At 42.9% G+C, this 19,495-nt stretch overlaps 1 protein-coding gene across 1 annotated transcript in view; it reads left to right on the top strand.

The window, feature by feature from the left end:
• ARHGAP45 (Rho GTPase activating protein 45) overlaps positions 1 to 19,495 on the top strand; it is a 59,659-nt gene that overhangs the window by 25,367 nt on the left and 14,797 nt on the right. The window contains exons 4-13 of the mRNA XM_029282979.1: positions 3,076 to 3,160; positions 4,755 to 4,827; positions 6,952 to 7,030; positions 8,233 to 8,370; positions 9,856 to 9,920; positions 11,293 to 11,403; positions 14,114 to 14,194; positions 16,627 to 16,809; positions 18,225 to 18,362; positions 19,137 to 19,327. Coding sequence (XP_029138812.1) covers positions 3,076 to 3,160; positions 4,755 to 4,827; positions 6,952 to 7,030; positions 8,233 to 8,370; positions 9,856 to 9,920; positions 11,293 to 11,403; positions 14,114 to 14,194; positions 16,627 to 16,809; positions 18,225 to 18,362; positions 19,137 to 19,327 — 1,144 coding nt within the window. The remainder of the gene's footprint in view (positions 1 to 3,075; positions 3,161 to 4,754; positions 4,828 to 6,951; positions 7,031 to 8,232; positions 8,371 to 9,855; positions 9,921 to 11,292; positions 11,404 to 14,113; positions 14,195 to 16,626; positions 16,810 to 18,224; positions 18,363 to 19,136; positions 19,328 to 19,495) is intronic.

The following is a 19,495-nucleotide window of genomic DNA, read 5'->3' as shown; positions in this document are numbered from 1 at the left end:
TTGTTCCAGCAAGCGGGACTGGCCTAGGGGATTTTATAGGGGTTTTAATTACTTTTAAATTGGACATTCTCAAATATTTCATTTTAATTAAATTTTAACTAGGTGTAATATGTTAGCTTTTTATCATTTGTCAGCCGCCCTGAGTCCGAAAGGAGAAGGGCGGGATATAAATGCAATTAATAATAATAATAATAATAATCATGAATGCTTCCGGTTGCCAAGCACCCAAAGTTTGATCACGTGACTGTGGGGATGCTGCAATAGTCATAAGTGTGACAACTGGTCATAAGTCACTTTTTCAATGCCGTTGTAACTTTGAATAGTCATTAAACAAATGGTAAAGTGAGGACTACCAGTATGCGTCTTGCTTTTTGTTGCTTATTAATTTTACAGTATTTGTGTGCTACCCAAGCTGCACAATTGAGTACTACGCAATAAAGATGTAGGAGAAAAATTAAACATCCCCTAAATTAATTTTTAAAAGTTCTTCAAAACGAAAACATTAGGGTCAAAAGGCCCACGGAAATTAGGCAGGGTAAAATATGCAAAATATGGTAAAAAACTATCAAGATGGTAACCCAAAGGTGCGATCAAAGGTCAACTCAATTTTCTTTGAGAGGTTGAGAGCAGTATATTCCACAGTGTAGGGTCTGATACCATCTGACCCACAGCCTTGTCCTCACATGGATGGTGGAGCTCCCAGCAGACTCCTCCCTAGATATTTGGACCAGATGGGCAGAACCATGTTTGATAAATAGGTCCCTAATCCTTTCCTTTCTGACTACGTACTTGCCTAACTTTGAAAAGAATAAGCATCAAAACTTGGAGAAAATGGAGAAAAATTGTGTACAATTTCAATGTGAATATTCACACCATTTAAAAGATAGTGCAAAATGAGTTAAACCAGAGGTGTGGCTGAATCCACTCAGGGTTGATGCAGATTGGAAACTGAAATTTACAATTTTCAGGGGTGGGTGAGAATCATCCTATTCATCGGAGGGAAATCTATCCATGTTTTTAGAAGTCTTTTCTGTTCAGAATTGACTCCAGAGGCCATTTTGACCATGAAACTTCAAATGTATGCTCCACCCCAAATCTATTAGTAAGAACTAATAATTGTTGAATGCCTTCTTGTACCAAACTGAGTTGTGCAGATTTTTCAGAAATAAAGTCTTTAATGTACTGTATATATTTAAAAAAGGACCAAATCTGGTCTGACAAGCTTGCAGTACCCAGAATAATCTGGATAATTATGAAGTAGAGTCTGACTCTAAAGCAGGAGTGCTTTAAGACTCGTGGACTTCAACTCCCAGAATTCCCCAGCCAGCTATGCTAGAGTTTGAGGAACTGAAGTCCAGAAATCTTAAAATGGCCAAGGTTGGACACTCCTGTTCAAAAGGATTCTGTGAATTGCCAAAATAATTGTTTAATATGGCACATACCAATATTTATAGAACGGAGACACTTTCTTTTTTCATCTCGAGCCTCACCTCACTTTATAATATCTTGGCATCCAAGGAGTTGAGTTTTTCTATACTCTGAATCATATCAGAGTAGCTGAGGAGGAAGTGGTAGGCAGAGAATAGCAGCTTCTGCAGTTCAGCAGAACGAAAATGTTTGTCTTCTGTTGCTGGCTTGGTTTCCTGTACCCTGAACAGTTTAACCACAAAATGAGAGAAGCTTCACGTTCACGGCATCTGCCATAGTGATCCTTGGAGAAAGAAAAAGCCGGGCAATTGAGTGATCGTGTATCCCCCCCCAAGCAAAAATTAAAGTGGGCTTCAATTTCCCAGGGGTTATCAGTGAGGGTGAGTGTCGAAGAATGACTCATGCAAGGACAGTTCTACCCTAGGACCCTTTTTCTGAGACCAAAAGTTGGTTTTGCATAATTAATTCTTCAGTGTGGTGCAGTTGTTGCCACAGATTCTCCCATAAAGGTAGCCCTTGACTTATGATCCCAGTTGGGACCTGAATTTCCATGGCTAACCAAGGTGGTTGTTATGTACTGTGACTGATTTTACGACTTTTTTTGTGGGGGGGTGCTGATGTTAAGTGGTTCACTGCAGTTTGAATCACAATGAATCATGCCGTCATTAAGCAACTCAGACTGCCCCCATTGACTTCCCCCATTGCTTGATGAAAGCTGGCTGGGAAGGTTGCAGATGGCAATTGTTGATAAGCGCCCGGATTTTGGTCAGGTGCTCACGGGGATGCTGCGACAGTCGTTAAGTGCAAGGACCAGTCAGAAGTCAACGTTTTCAGTAACTTCAAAGGGTCACTAAATGAATGGTTGTAAATCGAGGAAACACTATCATTGTCCCTTCAGTGCAGTTCCCATGTGTTAGGTCACAGGAGTAGGCAACCTTGGCTCTTTTATGACTCGTGGACTTCCAGAATTCCTGAGCCAGCATGGCTCAGCTTGGAAACCTCTCCCTTTCCCCTCAGCATGGCTGGCTCAGGAATTCTGGGAGTTGAAGTCCACGAGTCATAAAAGAGCCCAGGTTGCCTACCCCTGTGTTAGGTATTTGAGTGGCACATTTCCTGTTAGGTTGTTGCTTTGCAAAATGAAAGAATAACAAGAGGAAAGCAATAATTATTCTTCCGCGTAAAAGAATGGTAACTAACTAAATAAAGGGGCCGTTTCAGGAACTGCTGCCACAATAAAGAGGAAGCAATTAGAGAAAACCGAAAGAAGCTTTTAACAAAAGGCACAGCAGCCTGCTTTAGTTTAAATTATTATACTGAATTGACTAGGCCTTATTCAAGTTATTCTTTGCTTTACAGAAATAATATTTTTGTTTTATCAAATCTTCATTCTTCTTCTACTTTGCAACCAATTTTTTTTCTTTTTTTCCCCACCAAAGATGATTTTATTGTATTACTCTGAAGTGTTATCTTGCTCCTTTTCCTTTCCACCCCATCCCCCATCCGGGGAGCATTGGGAAACACACAAAAAATGTACAGTCTTATTGTGTGCTACAGCTCTACAGTTTCGATGTGTATCCTGCAGGATGGATTTTAAGATTGACGAGTTGGGGAGAATGTGATGGTTTCCTTTCCATCTGCATTTTTTAGGCTTTCACTATGAATCTAACAACGAAGCTGAAAAGCGTGAATTTGAAAAGGCCGTGGAGATGATTGCAGTCTCCTTCAGTAGCACGTAAGCAAAAGATCAGCTCAAAGGCAATTTTTGATGGTTACTTAACAGATTTTAGAATCACAGAATCCTAGAATTAGGGCCTCCTTGGACACCACCCACTTTGCGCTGTTCTTCACTGGCCCTAGTTCTGGGGTAGGCAACCTTGGCTCTTTTATGACTTGTGGTCATGCTGGCTCAGGAATTCTGGGAGTTGAAGTCCACGAGTCATAAAAGAGCCAAGGTTGCCTACCCCTGCCCTAGTTGGATGTAAGCACTAAGCAATTCAGTGTTAAAATATCTAAGAAATGCATCTGCTTGAAGTTCTCTATGATAGCATGTCCTCATAACTTCTTCAGAAGAAGTTTAATCCTGTTAAACGTCTATTTACATCAACATCATGATCATAGAAAAGCAACCCATGCCAAAGGGGAAAAAAAACCTCAATATCAGAGATATTTAAATTGGATTTCTGTCGTGAGGAATTTAAATGACAACTTCTTATTTTTGTGATTCTAAAACAGGTGTCTCCAAATTTGGCAACTTTAAGATTTGTGGACTTCAACTTCCAGAATTCCCTAGCCAGCCATGCATGGTTAGGGAATTCTGGGGGCTGAAGTCCACAAATCTTAAAGTGGCCAAGTTTGGAGACTTCTGTTCTAAAAGAAAGAGCATTAAGTATGAGTTTCTTTTTTCCCCTTGAAGAGATAAAACTAATATTTTAAACATTAATGTTCAGTTTCACTACTCTAAATGATGTTTGCACATATTTGTAATAAGAAAAATGCTGTTTGGTGAGAGTTAAAATGGTAATGCCATGGGCCTCAGGTGCTGATTTTTTCCATTCACTGCTATGGTGTAATTCCAAGTAGCATTTTCTTAGTGACTATTTGGGTTATAATGCTGAATAGAGAATAGGTTTGATGTAGGGCAGTGATGGCGAACCTTTTAGAAACTGAGTGCCCCAAAACCGCCCCCCACTCCCGTCCCCGCTCCACCCTGCCCACTGGGCCACCCACCACCTACACGGCCCGCCACAGATCACTCAAGTGGCCCAGCAGCGCCATGGCGGCCATGCCCTCCACCCGTGCCCCGCAGCATCATCTACGCATGACGGGGCACAAGGACAGTCTTGTCCCCACTGCCTGGCTACCATGTCCTTGGCTGCGCCGCTTCTAGTGAGCCATGCCCGGGGGTGACTCTCCTCCGGGGGGGCTGCTGGTGAGGAGGGGGCCATGGGAGGAGGCGGGGCTGGGGTGACGGCGCGTGTGCCCACAGAGAGGGCTCCTAGTGCCACCTGTGGCACGTGTGCCATAGATTCGCCACCACTGATGTAGGGTGTTGGACTAAAAGACCTCTAAGGTCCTGATAAATGGACCTGCAGTTCCTATCACCCCCAACCATTAGCCATTTATGATAGGGGATGATGGGAGTTGCAGTTTCAAACAGTTAAAGATCATGAGAGTGGAGCAAGTGTTGTTTGTGCAATCAACACTGGCAAGCAAAAATATCACTATTAGCCTCTTTTTGAGGCTCAGTTTTGGCTGCTGCTACTAACTTGCTAACTATTTCCTGCTATATCAACCTTTTTCCTGTTTTGCTTTCTTCCCCACTCCAGTGTCTCTGAATTCCTCATGGGAGAGGTGGACAGTAGTACCATCCTTTCAATTCCTCTTTCTGATCTGAATCAGGTGAGCCCAGAAGGGACACGATCCTGCTTTGAATGAGAAAGCAGCGGGTTTAATCTCTGGTGTTTCAGAAGAAAAGGATGCTGAGCTAAGAAAAAAATATTTTCCCTTTGAATCCTAATTCCAAATGATTCTTAGGGCCTAAGAAACACTAAATGTTTTAGTTCTGAAATCATGAGGGGGCACCTGGGCTCTCTCTAGGCATCTGTTGTGCAACCACCTCCAGAGGTTGTGAAACAAGAAGACCACTGTACATCATGGCTTGGAATAGTGTGGGAATTGATGTTATACCGTGGAATTTTTATAGAATCATTTTGAGCTAATGCTAGCACCATGCAAATGAATTTGTGTTAAGCTGTCTGGGTGTCCTCAGCGTGTGGATCCTTCCCAACCAGATGCATACTGGATGCTTTGGAATACAACTGCCATTATCCCTAACCAGCCTGGAAGTTATAGTATATCCAGAGAGACTATGATTGGATATGGTGAGTAGAGGTGAGGTTTCCAGAGTGGCCCTCAGCAATCTGAATCGGAGACCTGCATGGAGATGACATCAGAAGAAATTAAGAAAAGCTGGGGAAGCTTATTCTGATATTCAGTTTTGTGCCACCTCCAGAGGTTGTGAAAGCTCTAACACTGGAGGTGTTTAAGAAGAGATTGGACAAGCATTGGTCTGAAATGGTGTAAGCCAGCAGTTCTCAACCTATGGGTCGCGACCCCATTTGGGGTCGATCGACCATTTCACGGGGGTCGCCAAGCAAGGCTGTCCGCCATTTTTTTCCCCTTTTCCGGCGGGTGCCTTACCCCCCTTGAGCTGGGCCAGCTGGTGGTCGGCCTGCTCCGTCTCTGCCGCTTGCCAACTACGCCTCGGCCGGCGCAGGGGGCGGAATCACGCATGCGCGGCGCTCCCGGGCAGGGAAAGTCCTCGACGTACGACCGGTTTAGTCCTCAACTTATGACCGGTTTAGTCCTCGACTTACGACCGGTTTAGTCCTCGACTTACGACCGGTTGGGGGTCGCGGCATTAAAAAGGTTGAGAACCACTGGTGTAAGCTTTCCTGCTTGAGCAGGGGGTTGGACTAGAAGACCTCCAAGGTCCCTTCCAACTCTGTTATTCTGTTTTTCACCTTTCCTTAAGCACCATCAGCAACCTTCAGGGCAGGGAATAGATCTTGCCGGTTGAGGTACAAACCAAAGGTCCCAGGTTTGGTGCTCTAGCTCCTGCAAATAAAAAAGACAAGTGGAAGAAGATCCACCACTCAATTTTCTAGAAGAGAGGTTTCTGTAGTGGTGCCCATGGACTTGGTATGGGCCTCCCCCTTAATCATTTTTCAACTGTCTTGCCCTACAACAAGGGTGACAAACTGCCGGCCTGCAGGCCGGATGCATCATGGCGAAACCATGCTAGTAATGGAAAAAAAGTTGCAATACGTCACGACACGTCACGTGTCGTTGCAAGTTAGACACCCCTGCCCTACAAGAATGTTTTGCTCTGTAATTGGCAATACTGCCATGGCAACCACTTGGGATGTGAAGGACTGGTTCTGGGACTAAGGAACTAAAAGCTACAGAAAAGCGTGCATGTGGCACTATAAATTTATTAAAAACTAGCTGTACCCAGCCACGCGTTGGTGTGGCTCAGTCTGGTTAAATGGAAAAGAAAGAAAAGAGAAAGCGCACGTTTGTAATATATCATGTTTTTACCTGTCACAGGTGTGACATCTATATAATAGTAGGTTTATAAAAACACGCGCGTATTCGAATGCAACGTTGTGTCAAAATTTCAAAGCAATCGATGAAGAACTTTAGGAGATTTAAGATTTTGAACAAACAAACATTTACATTTTTATTTATATAGATAAAGAAATGTATAATTTCTAATGTACTGATTCTAGGGTCCCTTACATTTTTCAGTATAAATTATTTCAGAAGGATAGGGCGAACAAGGAAATCGTGCCCTTTTATTTCATTCGCTTTTTTACATTTGACATTTTCTAATGGAACAAGAGAACTAAGGCATTGTCTCCATAAAAAGGGCAAATTTTGGCAAGGACAAAATAAGAAAGCTGACATCATAGAAGGGTCCTTAAAGGCTCTGAGAGTAACTTTTTTTTTTCTTACTTGTAGTCGGTGGAAAATCTATATGGGGGCATTACAAGTTTGGGACCAGAAGACGTGCTGAATAGTAGGGAAGATTTCAGTTCAGGTAAGAACCATTTTTATTATGATTTTTGTTCTGGCTTCTCATGAATTGTGCAGAGTTCTGCATTTATGAAACACAGAAAAATAATGTGGATATCATTTCGATTCTTTCTCTTTTTTAAAAAAAATACATGTTATTAAATTTCTATAAACAATAAAATAGAAAAAAAGAAAAAATAGAAAAAAAGGGGGGAAAGAGGGAAAAGGAAAATAAAAAAGAATAACTTCTGGCTTTTTTTCAATAATTATGAACATAAAATTCATTAACCCTTTGATCTGAAATTGAGTAACACCCAATATTTCTATAAGGCTAAGCAAGTCTAATCGTCAAATCCCAAAATTAATATAGCATTTCTTTCTGTCTCAAGCAAAGAGTCCAACAGTGGTTTCCAGATAGAAACAGTACAAGACAGTCTTTTCTTTAATTAAAGTAATGAGTTTCACCATCACAGCCAATTCCATTAATTTTACCATCTATTACTCCATTGTGGGGATCTGTGCATCTTTCCATCATGCTGTTATCATATATAAAAGAAAGTTGCATGTTTTTTCTCCAACTGCTTACCCATCACACCTAGAAGAAAAATAATTGAAGCTCTTTCTCATGCTCCTAACTGTTGCACACACTTGTCCTGGCAATCTCTTAATACTACTTGGTTTCCATGACATCAGTTTCATCTCATTTTTAGCTCATGAGTGAAACATGAGTTTAAATTATCTTTGGCTATATCCGTGTTGAAGTAAACTTTTCATCCTTACTCTGATACTGTCCAAAGGCTATTAAAATGTGCTGGGGAGGCTACATCAACCATTACCTTGGAAGGCAGCAAATTTCATGCTGCAATAGTTTTGGTTTGACTTAAGGCTGGATAGGAAATGCTACAACTCTGTGCAGAAAGTTCTCTCTGATATTTTGCAATTTGGAGCTCAGGTTTTCATTCTTCTTCCTTGCTCTCCATCAATGCTCACGGAATTAAATATTACAAAAGTAACTGTTACATTACGATGCTGTTTGTGGTATTTGGAAGCCACTGCATAAAAAGAATGTTGATGTAATCACTCGTTTATCGATGCAGAAAGGGTTGCTTTTGACATTAGCTGAAGAGTATATGAAATTAGCCTATTTTTAGGGCTGCACAGAGTTAGATTTTAGCAATAAAAGAATAAGATGAAGATAACTCATTTGCTACTTTTCATCCGCTGCAGCACGTCTGTCAGTTGAAGAGGTGAACGTGCTCCTTCAGAAGTGTGATGGAGGGGTAGACTTTGCCCTCAAATATGCCAAGAACATATCCAAATACATGAAGGATCTTATCTACTATATGGAGAAAAGGACGGTTCTGGGTAAGCTGAGACTGAAAGGGAATAGCTAAGCCTTTGGGGGATATGTATCTATAGCACCAAAGTCTGCAGTCATGATCTACATTATTCTATGTTGTTTTATAAAACCAATGATCAAAGAAACCCTAATAATTACCAGTACAGGTAGTCCTTGACCTACAACCATTCTTTTGTGCCTGTTCAAAAATAAAATGGCACTGAAAAATGCAGCAGCCTTGAGGAGGAGGTAAGTGCAGCTGGGTGCCCCCTTGGGGAAGTGGGGCTGGGCTTCGTGCCGCGGCTGTTTGAGGGCTGAGCTGGGCGTTTGACCTCTGCTGCCCAGGGCTCCAGGAAGCCCGCGGCACCATCCAGCCCCCCACTGCATGGTCTGAGAGGAACAGTGAGGCTCTTCCAGTGGACCATGCCTTGACGCTTGCCCTGGTCACACCCCCTTCTGCCAGAGATCCTCAGATCTGTCCCACTCTTGCCCAGGCCCCCACAGGCACCCTTGACGTGAACGATGAAGAGCTGGCCATGCCCACCCAGTAGGCCACACCCACCGTGGCCACACACACACACCCCGAGGACAACCGCAATGCTGATGCGGCCCTCAATGAAATTGAGTTTGACACCCCTGCTCTACATAGTCTTTTAAATTAAAGATCCCAGGACTGTGGTGGAGACCTCTAGTGTAGAAAAACAATGTGCAAAAGCACTACCTAATCTTTTAAACCAGTGTTTCTGAACCTTGACCACTTTAAGAGGTGTGAACTTCAACTCCCAGAATTCCCCAGCCAGTTATACTATGCTGGCTGGGGAATTCTAGGAATTGCAGTCCACACCTCTTAAAGTGGCCAAGGTTGAGAAACACCGGTTTAAAATAAACATTCCAGGAACTATACTGCAACTTCCAGTGTACAAAAAGTTGGTTTTTATTATCTACCTCAGGGGTCCCCAACCCCTGGTCCGTGGATCAGCACTGGTCCGTGGCATGCCAGCAACTGGGCCGCACAAACAAGCAAAGCCCCATCTGCGGGATGCAGGCAGCACACAAAACCATGCCCCCTCTGGTCCGCTGAAAAACCTCTGTCTATGGAACCGGCCCCTGGTGCCCAAAAGGTCGGGGACCTCTGATCTACCTTATACCAGTTTACAGTTTACTTTCACTAGCAATCATTCATTAGCATTTTGGGGCCTGAATCTTTCCCTGCCTACCTTAAAATGCCCAAGAATGAATGCGGAGCCTTCTGCAATATGGATCAGGCGCTCCATGCCCTGAGTTAGGATCTCTCTCTACCACAAAAACTAATGGACAATCAACTGTACATTCAGAAATTGACCACTTCTAGCTCCATCTCATTCTCCACAGATCTGGAGGGAAAAACTATGGCTCTTCAACTCTCAATATAAAGGCAGAAATCTCTGAACGTTTGCTTTTTAGTGTCAACAAAACTGGATCAGCATCAGTATTTTTTTATCCTCTTTGTTCCTCCTTTTTTCTCTCCTCAGAAATCGAGTTTTCCAAAGGACTTCAGAAGATAGTGAATACCTGCAAGCACACCATCACTCAAGAGGTAAGCCTAGAGTGACATGAGCATGATGTACCATTTATTCATTCTATTTAGATTTCCTGAGCAGAAGATGGGAGTAGAAATCTGGAACTTGCCTTCTTGCTCCGGGGTTATTTTATTTCATATTTTATTTTATTTTTTTCAATTTGTATGGCTGCCCATCTCAGTCAAGTGACTCTGGGTGGTGGGCACCCATAAAATCAATTAGAAAATGAATAACAATCACAATACTAAAAATTAAATGCATATATCAGCCAATAAAAATCTATAATCTGTAGATGTTAAGATAACCAGGAAACAAGACCTTTCACATACTCGGAATCCCAGGCCTGGGTACATAACCAGATCTTCAAGATTGTCCCAAAGGTGCTTTTCCAAAAGGCAACTGGATTTTCTGGGGGTTTTTTTCCCCCTTGAAAACGTTTCACTCATCCAAAAAGTTCTAAGTGAATGATGGGGAATGGAAGGATTAATATTCTTTGTCGTCATCTGATCATTAGCTCTCGGAGAGTCGTTGAGGCCATTTGGGGGCGGGTTATCTATATCCTTAGAGTCATCTGAATCACAGTGCAAATGGCTGTGGAACTGCAAAAAGTATAAATATAAATTCCCCACCATTCAGTCAGAACTGAAGACATTTCTTGGATGAGAAGAGAAACAATTTCAAGGAAAAAAACAAGAGAGTCCAGTTGCCTTTTGGAAAAACACCTTTGGGACAACCATGGCTTGGATGATCGAGAATCTCCATAGACAGAATTTCGAGGCTTTACGAAAGGCCAACAGGATTGAGGCCATCCTAATCTCCAGAGGGAAAAGGCTCCAGAGGGCAGGGGCTATGGCAGAAAAGGGACGCCTGTACAGTAGTGCCAGCTGACTTTCCTTGACTGAGCATGCCCATCCTGCTGGGCCAGATTGGATAGAAACAACGGGGAGAAAGCAGTCCCTCAGGTAACCCAGTCACAAGCCACGAAGGGCTTTAAAGGTGACAATCAGCATCTTGAATTGCGCCCTTTGCCACTTTTGCAACTCACAAAGCAGGGGTGTCTCATGCTCTGGGGCAGGGGTAGTCAACCTTGGCTCTTTTATGACTCGTGGACTTCAACTCCCAGAATTCCTGAGTCAGCCATGCTGAGGGGAAAGGGAGAGGTTTCCAAGCTGTGCCATGCTGGCTCAGGAATTCTGGGAGTTGAAGTCCACGAGTCATAAATGAGCCAAGGTTGCCTACCCCTGGTCTGGGGTAACTGCATTTTGCAGGAGTTGACGCTTCCAAGTGCCCTCCCAAGGGCAGCCCCATGTAGAGCCCATTGCAGTTATCCAGAGTGCTTGAGCTGCTTTTCCTCTGGGTATGAATGAATTCCTGTGGTTTGCTTCTCAGCCCTCCATGCCGTTCCTCTCCATCTACTCGCTGTCCCTGGAGCAAGACATGGAGTACAGTCTCAGCTCCCTGCAGGCGGCCACCACCTTGCGAACTGAAACATATATGCAGGTAAAAAGAAGACAGTGGCAAGATTGTGTGTGTGTGTGTGTGTGTGTTTCCTTCTTTTATTTTCCAAGTTCACAGAGCATGCTATACATGCTATACATAACTGAGCCCAAAATTTCTGTGGCTAAGCGAGCTAAATGAATTTTGCCCCATCTTATGACCTTTCTTACCACAGTGGTTAAGTGAATCACTGCAGTTGTTCAGTGAGTAACACGGTTGTTAAGTGAATCTGGATTCCCCATTGACTTTGCTTGTCAGAAGGTCGCAAAAGCTGGTCACATGACCCCGGGACACTGCAAACCGTCAGAAATATGAATCAGCCAAGTATCCGAATTTTGATCGTGTGACCGTGGGGATGCTGCAACGGTTGGAAGTGCGAAAAACAGTCATACGTCACTTTTTTCAGTCTCATCGTAACTTTGAACGGTCACTAAAACAATGGTTGTAAGTCGAGGACTACCTGTAGTTGTAGTTATGGTGTTAAACTGCTCCTGGGGAGCCCCAGCTTCCAATCTCCCCTCCACTTCAGAAGCTCCCTGGGGGCCGTTGAACCAATGACTCTTGATCATCCTACCTCACAGGGTTGTTGTGAGGGAAATAATAGAATCATAGAAAGATTCTAAGTAGAAGAAGGTAGGGCAAAATTGCCACCTGGGACACCTGAAGAAATGGCAGGACATACATTCAACCAGTAAATAATAAGCAGTGTCCAAATCAATAACATTAGCCTACCTCTGTAGAAGACCATCTCTAAACCAGGGGTCTCCAAACTCGGCAACTTTAAAACTTGTGGACTTCAATTCCCAGAATTCCTCAGCCAGCTGTGGAATTCTGGGAGCTGAAGTCCGCAAGACTTAAAGTTGCCAAGTTCGGAGACCCCGATCTACAGGATTAAGTTAATAGCAGTGCTAATAATAATATCCACAGAGAAGGAGCAAAAAGGCCTCCCCTCTGAGGTTTGAGGGAGGGGATTGTATCTAAACCTACCCCCCCCTCTCTCTCTCTCTCTTTAAAATTGAGAAGTAGAAAGCATTGCATCACTGAAAGCTGCTGAATTTTGCTGCTAAATGTTTGTGCTGTGGGGCCCTTGGTGCTCTCCGAGTTTGGTTGTTTTCTTGCAGACATTTCATTACCAAACTAAGTAACATCATTAGGGCTAGTAGGGGTTTGTTCCCATGTCAGCGTTGGTAAGAGCGGTCTTGGTGGTTCTTTGATTGGACTGTTATTTTACTGTTAGCTTGCTTGGCAGTTTCCTTGACTGGGTTATTGTTCGCTTCTTTTTTTAAAAAAAAATATTTTATTAGTTTTTCATGTTTACAAATCATAAGTGCTTAGTAAACAATGTGTTGTTTGGGTCCATTTGCCTCACTTAATAATACACACTGGACTGTGCAGAAATGGACAGATTTATACTGAAGGATAAAGAAAAAGAAGACATAGAATAATTTCATATATGGGATGTAATTTATTAATGGCCGGAAAACAGGGTAGAGATCAGGGTGTTGTTTGCTTCTTGATTGTTAGTCTAATGTTAATCTTGGCGTTAATCTCAGATTTTTGTGCAGTTTGGTGATTCTGTAAGCAACACAGACAGGGCAGCCAACTCTAAGTCTTGGCCCATAGCTTCTCTGAGTCCAAACAGGAGTGCTTTGAGGTTAGGTACAGGTACAGATTATGTACAGGTATAGTATAGGGGGTACCTTGCTCAATAGTAGTAACTGTGAGAGGGACCTCGGAGTCCTAGTGGACAATCACCTAAATATGAGCCAGCAGTGTGCTGCAGCTGCCAAAAAGGCCAACACAGTGCTAGGCTGCATTAACAGAGAGATAGAATCAAGATCACGTGAAGTGTTAATACTACTTTACAATGCCTTGGTAAGGCCACACTTGGAATACTGTATCCAGTTTTGGTCACCACGATGTAAAAAAGTGGTTGAGACTCTAGAAAGAGTACAGAGAAGAGCAACAAGGATGATCAGGGGACTGGAGGCTAAAACATACAAGGAACGGCTTCTGGAATTGGGTATGTCTAGTTTAATGAAGAGAAGGACGAGGGGGGACATGATAGCAGTGTTCCAATATCTCAGGGGCTGCCACAAAGAAGAGGGAGTCAAGCTATTCTCCAAAGCGCCTGAAGGCAGGACAAGAAGCAACGGATGGAAACTAACCAAAGAGAGAAGCAACCTAGAACTAAGGAGAAACTTCCTGATAGTTAGAACAATTAATCAGTGGAACAGCCTGCCTCCAGAAGCGGTGAATGCTCCAACACTGGAAGTTTTTAAGAAGGGACTGGACAGCCATTTGTCCGAAATGGTATAGGGTTTCCTGCCTGAGCAAGGGGTTGGACTAGATGACCTCCAAGGTCCCTTCCAACTTTATTATTATTATTATTATTATTATTATTATTATTATTATTATTATTATTATTATTATTATGGATCATCGCACAGTCAGCCAGATGTTCAGACTGGATTTGGCATTTTGTCTACCTATCGAGTCCTTACCCAGGACCTGGGATAGGCAGATGTGGATGTTTGATGGTATTATTATTATTATTATTATTATTATTATTATTATTATTATTATTACTATTATAGGTCAGGGTTAGGGCTTGGCCTTTGGCCTTAGTTCGTGGGCTGTCCAGATCTTCTGAATGTAACCGTTTTCTTTCCTCTAGCAAACAGACTGACCCAGCCTTCTTTTTCTTCCTCAGCCCCTGTCCCTGAGGCGCCTGGAGCATGAAAAGCGGCGGAAGGAGATTAAGGAGCAGTGGCACCGAGCCCAGAGGAAGCTGGTGAGATGTTCTTGGGGAGCACTGCAGGGTCCTGGGTTTGCCCATCCCGGAGGTTATAACAGTTTCATACCTCTCAGGTGTGTTTGCAGGGGTCTCCTCAGGATCTGGTCAAAGAAGTCACGATGCTCATGTCCACCGTCATGACTTTTTTTTACCACAACCTGCAGACATTCCTGCTCATAGAATTTTGGCCATTTAACAAATAAATACACCCACCCACAGATTTTTAAAAAATTAGAAATAAACAGTGGAGGTGAGGAGATAGCAACTGGTATTACAGTTGGTACCGTAATGCCACACATTTTCCATATTGGAAAAATTTAAAAAAATAGCTTGGTGACCAATCATTGTCACCTAATCATCATTATTATCTTCTCTTATTATTTCCCAAGCAGCATCTCTTCCCCTCTTTCCCCAAGGCTATCCACACATTCCATTACAAGCTTCACAACTGGCTTGTGACAAGCAGAGTTAATGGAAAACCTGGCAACAAAATGATAAGCTGCGATCCCATGAAGTTTTGCTTGGCGACCGTGGTGATTTGTTTAATGACCAAATGAGAAGTGACATCATAAGCTTGTTGATTTTCCACTTATTGACCGCAGTGGAGTTGCCGGTCCCAATTGTGAAGTCTAGCGGTATACTGGTCTGCCAAAACTGAACAAAACCAAATGTAGACATACAAGATTCAACTGTGATATTGGACTGAAACAGCAAAGAAACCCCAGTAAATAAACCAATAAGAAAGAATTATTGTAGTGGGAGGAATTGGGGAGGGTCAGCCCTCTGAGGTAAACCAGACAGGAGACATGGCTACAGGTAGTTCTCGACTTACAATCATTTGTTTAGTGACTGTTTGAAGTTACAACGGCACTGAAATAAGTGATTTATGACTGTTTTTCACACTTAAGACCATTGCCGTATCCCCATGATCACCTGATCAAAATTCGGATGCTTGGCGATTGGCATGTATTTATGATGGTTTCAGTGTCCCAGAATCACGTGGCCACCTTTTGTGGCCTTCTGACAGTCAAAGTCTACAGGGAAACCAGGTTCATTTAAGAACCATGTTATTAACTTAACAGCTGCAGTAGCAAGAAAGGTTCTCAAATGGAGCAAAATTCACTTAATAACTGTCTTGCTTAGCAACAGAAATTTTGGTCATAAGTCAAGGACCACCTGTAGATGAGCTAATTCTACTTTATTGTAAAGCTACATTGACAGAATCTTGCAAGTCTGAAAGGCAATAAACTTCCTTCCACTACTTGTAACTGCTTGATCCATTAGGTGGGTCCTTCCTAAGTTTCTTTCTCTAGCCCTTAAGCCACTGGGGGCTCCTGCCTCTCTTCTCTTATTATTTCCCAGGCAGCATCTCTTCCCCTCTTTCCCCAAGCTATCCACACATTCCATTACAAGCAGGTTTTCTTCAAAGGCCACCAGTTGCACATGGTTCTGGGAGTTGAAGTCCACAGGTCTTAAAAGTTGCCACGTTTGGACACTCCTGTTATAGGTACTTCCTCCCCAGTGTAATCTGTTGATAAACCCTAGAGTATCAATATAAAAACTTACTTTTAAAGGACTAGCATTTTGCTGCTCAGCAGACATCATACTTCCTCTTAATTTTGTGTATATGTATAATATATATGACGAGAAATAAAAAGCGCGAACACCAGGAAAAGTTTAAAAAACTATAAAAGTTTTTATAAGTTAAAATCCTAGCTTTCGCTGGCCACTGCCAGCATCATCAGGGATCAATCCAGGTCGATGGGAGCGCTTATTTATACAAGACCAAGTTATTTTTGCACCCGACCCACGAACGCCGTCACGGGACTCCGTCGGCCAATCGATGTTCCGGTCGCAGTTCCCGTATCATTAGCCAGTTTATCCTCGCTACTCCTATCCTCATACGCCTTGTTGCTCACTTTCCTCCCCTCCCCCCTTTTTGTGTGTGTCCCTACGTTAGCTTCATTCCTACCTTGCAAATGACCTATAATAATAATAACAATAGTATTAATAACAATAACAACAACAACAACAATAATAATAATAAAGTTGGAAGGGATCTTGGAGGTCATCTAGTCCAACCCCCTGCTCAGGCAGGAAACCCTATACCATTTCAGACAAATGGCTGTCCAGTCTCTTCTTAAAAACTTCCAGTGTTGGAGCATTCACCGCTTCTGGAGGCAGTATACCCAGGAATCACCCTTCTATTTTTAGTACTGTACTATTTAGTACTATATTTAGTACTGTTTTTAAGGTATATATATATACCAAAGCAAGCTTCAGTCTATCTTGATGCACACCAGACACACTTCCTCTTATATCTGTCTGTCTGTCTATCTTTATGCACTTGCACTGATGATGTTACTTAGTTTGGTAATGAAATGTTTGCAACCAAGTGGGATGATGATGCTTTGCATTTCCCCCTCCAGCAAGAAGCCGAGAACAACTTGCGCAAGGCCAAGCAGATGTACATGCAGCGCTCGGAGGAGTGTGAAAAGGCCTGGCATGTGATGGCCAAAGCGGAAGAGGATCAGCTGGTGTCTAGCAACAGCTCCGCCACCTTGAAGAACTTGGACAAGAAGCGACGGCTGGAAGAAGAAGCCAGGAACAAGGTGGGCAGACGAAGTCCAACGGAACCTGGAATGTGGGAGTGATTTGGGGTGGATTGTTGTGAACTTGGTTTGGCACTGACCTTGCACTTGGAATCATGTTTTGTTCTCTCTTGATTTCTTGATGGTGATATTATCCATTCAGTCGAGTCCGACTCTTGGCGATTCTGTGGGCCAGGTCTCTCCACCTCTTCCCATCTTGCACTGTTTCTTTGAGTTTCTCGATGCGTTGGCCGGTGTCAGCTCTGATAGTATCCATGCACTCTGTTCTTTGATACTGGTTTCCTTTTACCGCTAACTCTTCCAAATATAAGTGCTTTCTCTCCAGTGAATGCCCCCGCATGACACGGCCAAAGTAAGTGAAACACAGCTTCATGATTTTGCCTTCTAGTGACATGTTTAAGAGTCTTCAAAGCAGGGGCACCCACAGGGTGTGGCAGCCATGGCAGTGTGGTCAAAGCTCCTCCTGTTTTAATGCACATCACCACACATAAAACAGGCTCGTGTTTGATCACACCACCCTGGCAACCGACTTGGCATTTTATTATCACTACTCTGTGGATATCCCTGCTTCAAAAACTGTGACTTTCCAGCTTATAAAGTGCAAACAGCAACTGCAAAAGACTGGGGAATTCTGGAAGTTGAAGTCCACAGGTCTTAAAGTTGCCAAGTTTGGACACTCCTGTTATGGGGACTTCCTCCCCAGTGTAATCTGATGATAAACTCTATAGTTTCAATATGAAAACTTACTTTTAAAGGACTAGCATCTTGCTACTCAGCAGACATCATACTTCCTCTTATTTTATGTATAGGTATATAACGAAGCAAGCTTCAGGCTATTTTGATGCACACCAGACATACTTCCTCTTATATCTGTCTGTCTATCTTGATGCTTAGAAGACACCAACTTCCTCTTACTTTAATAATTTAATATAGTATACTAAGTTTATTAAAACAAGCTTTGGTCTTAAAAGATAATCCTTATTTCCAATGATACATTTGCACCAAGAGACTTTCTTAGAAATTAAAAAGTATAAGGGGATGTATGCCCCCTATAATTATTTGGAAGTATATCAGTCTTCTACCCTCCCAAGAGATAAATTAAGGAACATCTTGAGGAGGCATAGGGGATAAAGAGCATCAGCTTCACCAACTAGCCTTCCAAGTGTTTTGTAACTGTTCATATCTGCAAAATAGAAACCATTTAGAAATAACTTTCACCTTACTCTCAAATTCCATACATGAAAGGGAGAAACTAATTAAAACAGGTTCTTGGGTGAAACGCCATCTAATTCCACCTTTTTGAACACTGTACTTCCTGAGGCACAAAAATTATGTCCTTGTGGGGGAGTTTAATGCTGAATCCATCTATCCTTGTTACCGCGGCCCTTGCTAATTCTGCCTGTCTGCCATTTCAGGCCGAAGAAGCCATGGCAACATACCGGACCTGCATCGCAGATGCCAACACACAGAAGCAGGAGTTGGAGGACACCAAAGTGACAGCGCTTCGGCAGCTCCATGAGGTGGTCAAGCAGAGCGACCAGGTCATAAAGTCGGTGAGTTTGGCTGGGCCATCCCACCAACGTAGATCAGCGCTTTGGTCCTTAAAGAGAAGCTGCAAGCAAGCTTGCTTTGGATATGTCTAGTTTAACGAAGAGAAGGAGGAGGGGGGACATGATAGCAGTGTTCCAATATCTCAGGGGCTGCCCCAAAGAAGAGGGAGTCAAGCTATTCTCCAAAGCGCCTGAAGGCAGGACAAGAAGCAACGGATGGAAACTAAGCAAGGAGAGAAGCAACCTAGAACTAAGGAGAAACTTCCTGACAGTTAGAACAATTAATCAGTGGAACAACCTGCCTCCAGAAGCAGTGAATGCTCCAACACTGGAAGTTTTTAAGAAGAGACTGGACAGCCATTTGTCTGAAATGGCATAGGATTTCCTGCCTGAGCAGGGGGTTGGACTAGATGACCTCCAAGGTCCCTTCCAACTATTATTATTATTATTATTATTATTATTATTATTATTATTATTATTATTATTATTATTATTATTACTATAGAAACTTAGTTTGTGTCCAAGTGGGAGCTAAGATTGTCATAAAGATTTTTGTGCAAAATTCTGGTAGCGGGTTTTGATCTTTTGATAAAGATCCTTCGTGCCTGCACTGTAGATCTTTTATTCATATTGATGACTGATAATATGCCCTCAAGTTGGGGTTGACTCTTAGCAACTACATAGATAGGTTTTCCCCATGACTTTATTCATATAATTTCATCCTTTTCTCTGACATGTTTCTCTCCTTTTCTCTTTTTGTTGACTTCCCGATTCCAGGCTACCATTTCCTTCTATCAAATCATGCATATGCAGACAGCCCCACTGCCTGTCTATTTTCAGACATTGTGCGAGAGCAGCAAACTCTATGACCCTGGGCAACAGTATGCCTCTCACGTCAAGCGGTTGCAGCGGGGCGACGAACCTGAGACACAATATGATTTTGAGCCCTACGTGTCAACCAACAACTGGTAGGGTTTGGCACTAATGCTAATGCTCCTGACAAATCCTGATCAGTCCTGGTGGCCTCTATTTTGATCAGCCTTCCCTAGATGTATTGAGACCACAACTCCCAGAATTCCAAATGGCATGCCCAAAGAATTATGGGAATTGAAGCCCAAGTTATCCCTTCAAACTGT

This window comes from Protobothrops mucrosquamatus, unplaced genomic scaffold (genome assembly GCF_001527695.2).
Source record: "Protobothrops mucrosquamatus isolate PMUCROS unplaced genomic scaffold, P.Mucros_1.0 scaffold6, whole genome shotgun sequence".
NCBI classification, from domain to species: domain Eukaryota; kingdom Metazoa; phylum Chordata; class Lepidosauria; order Squamata; family Viperidae; genus Protobothrops; species Protobothrops mucrosquamatus.
Note: the sequence above shows the minus strand (reverse complement) of the source record. Positions and strands in the feature narration are given on the sequence as shown.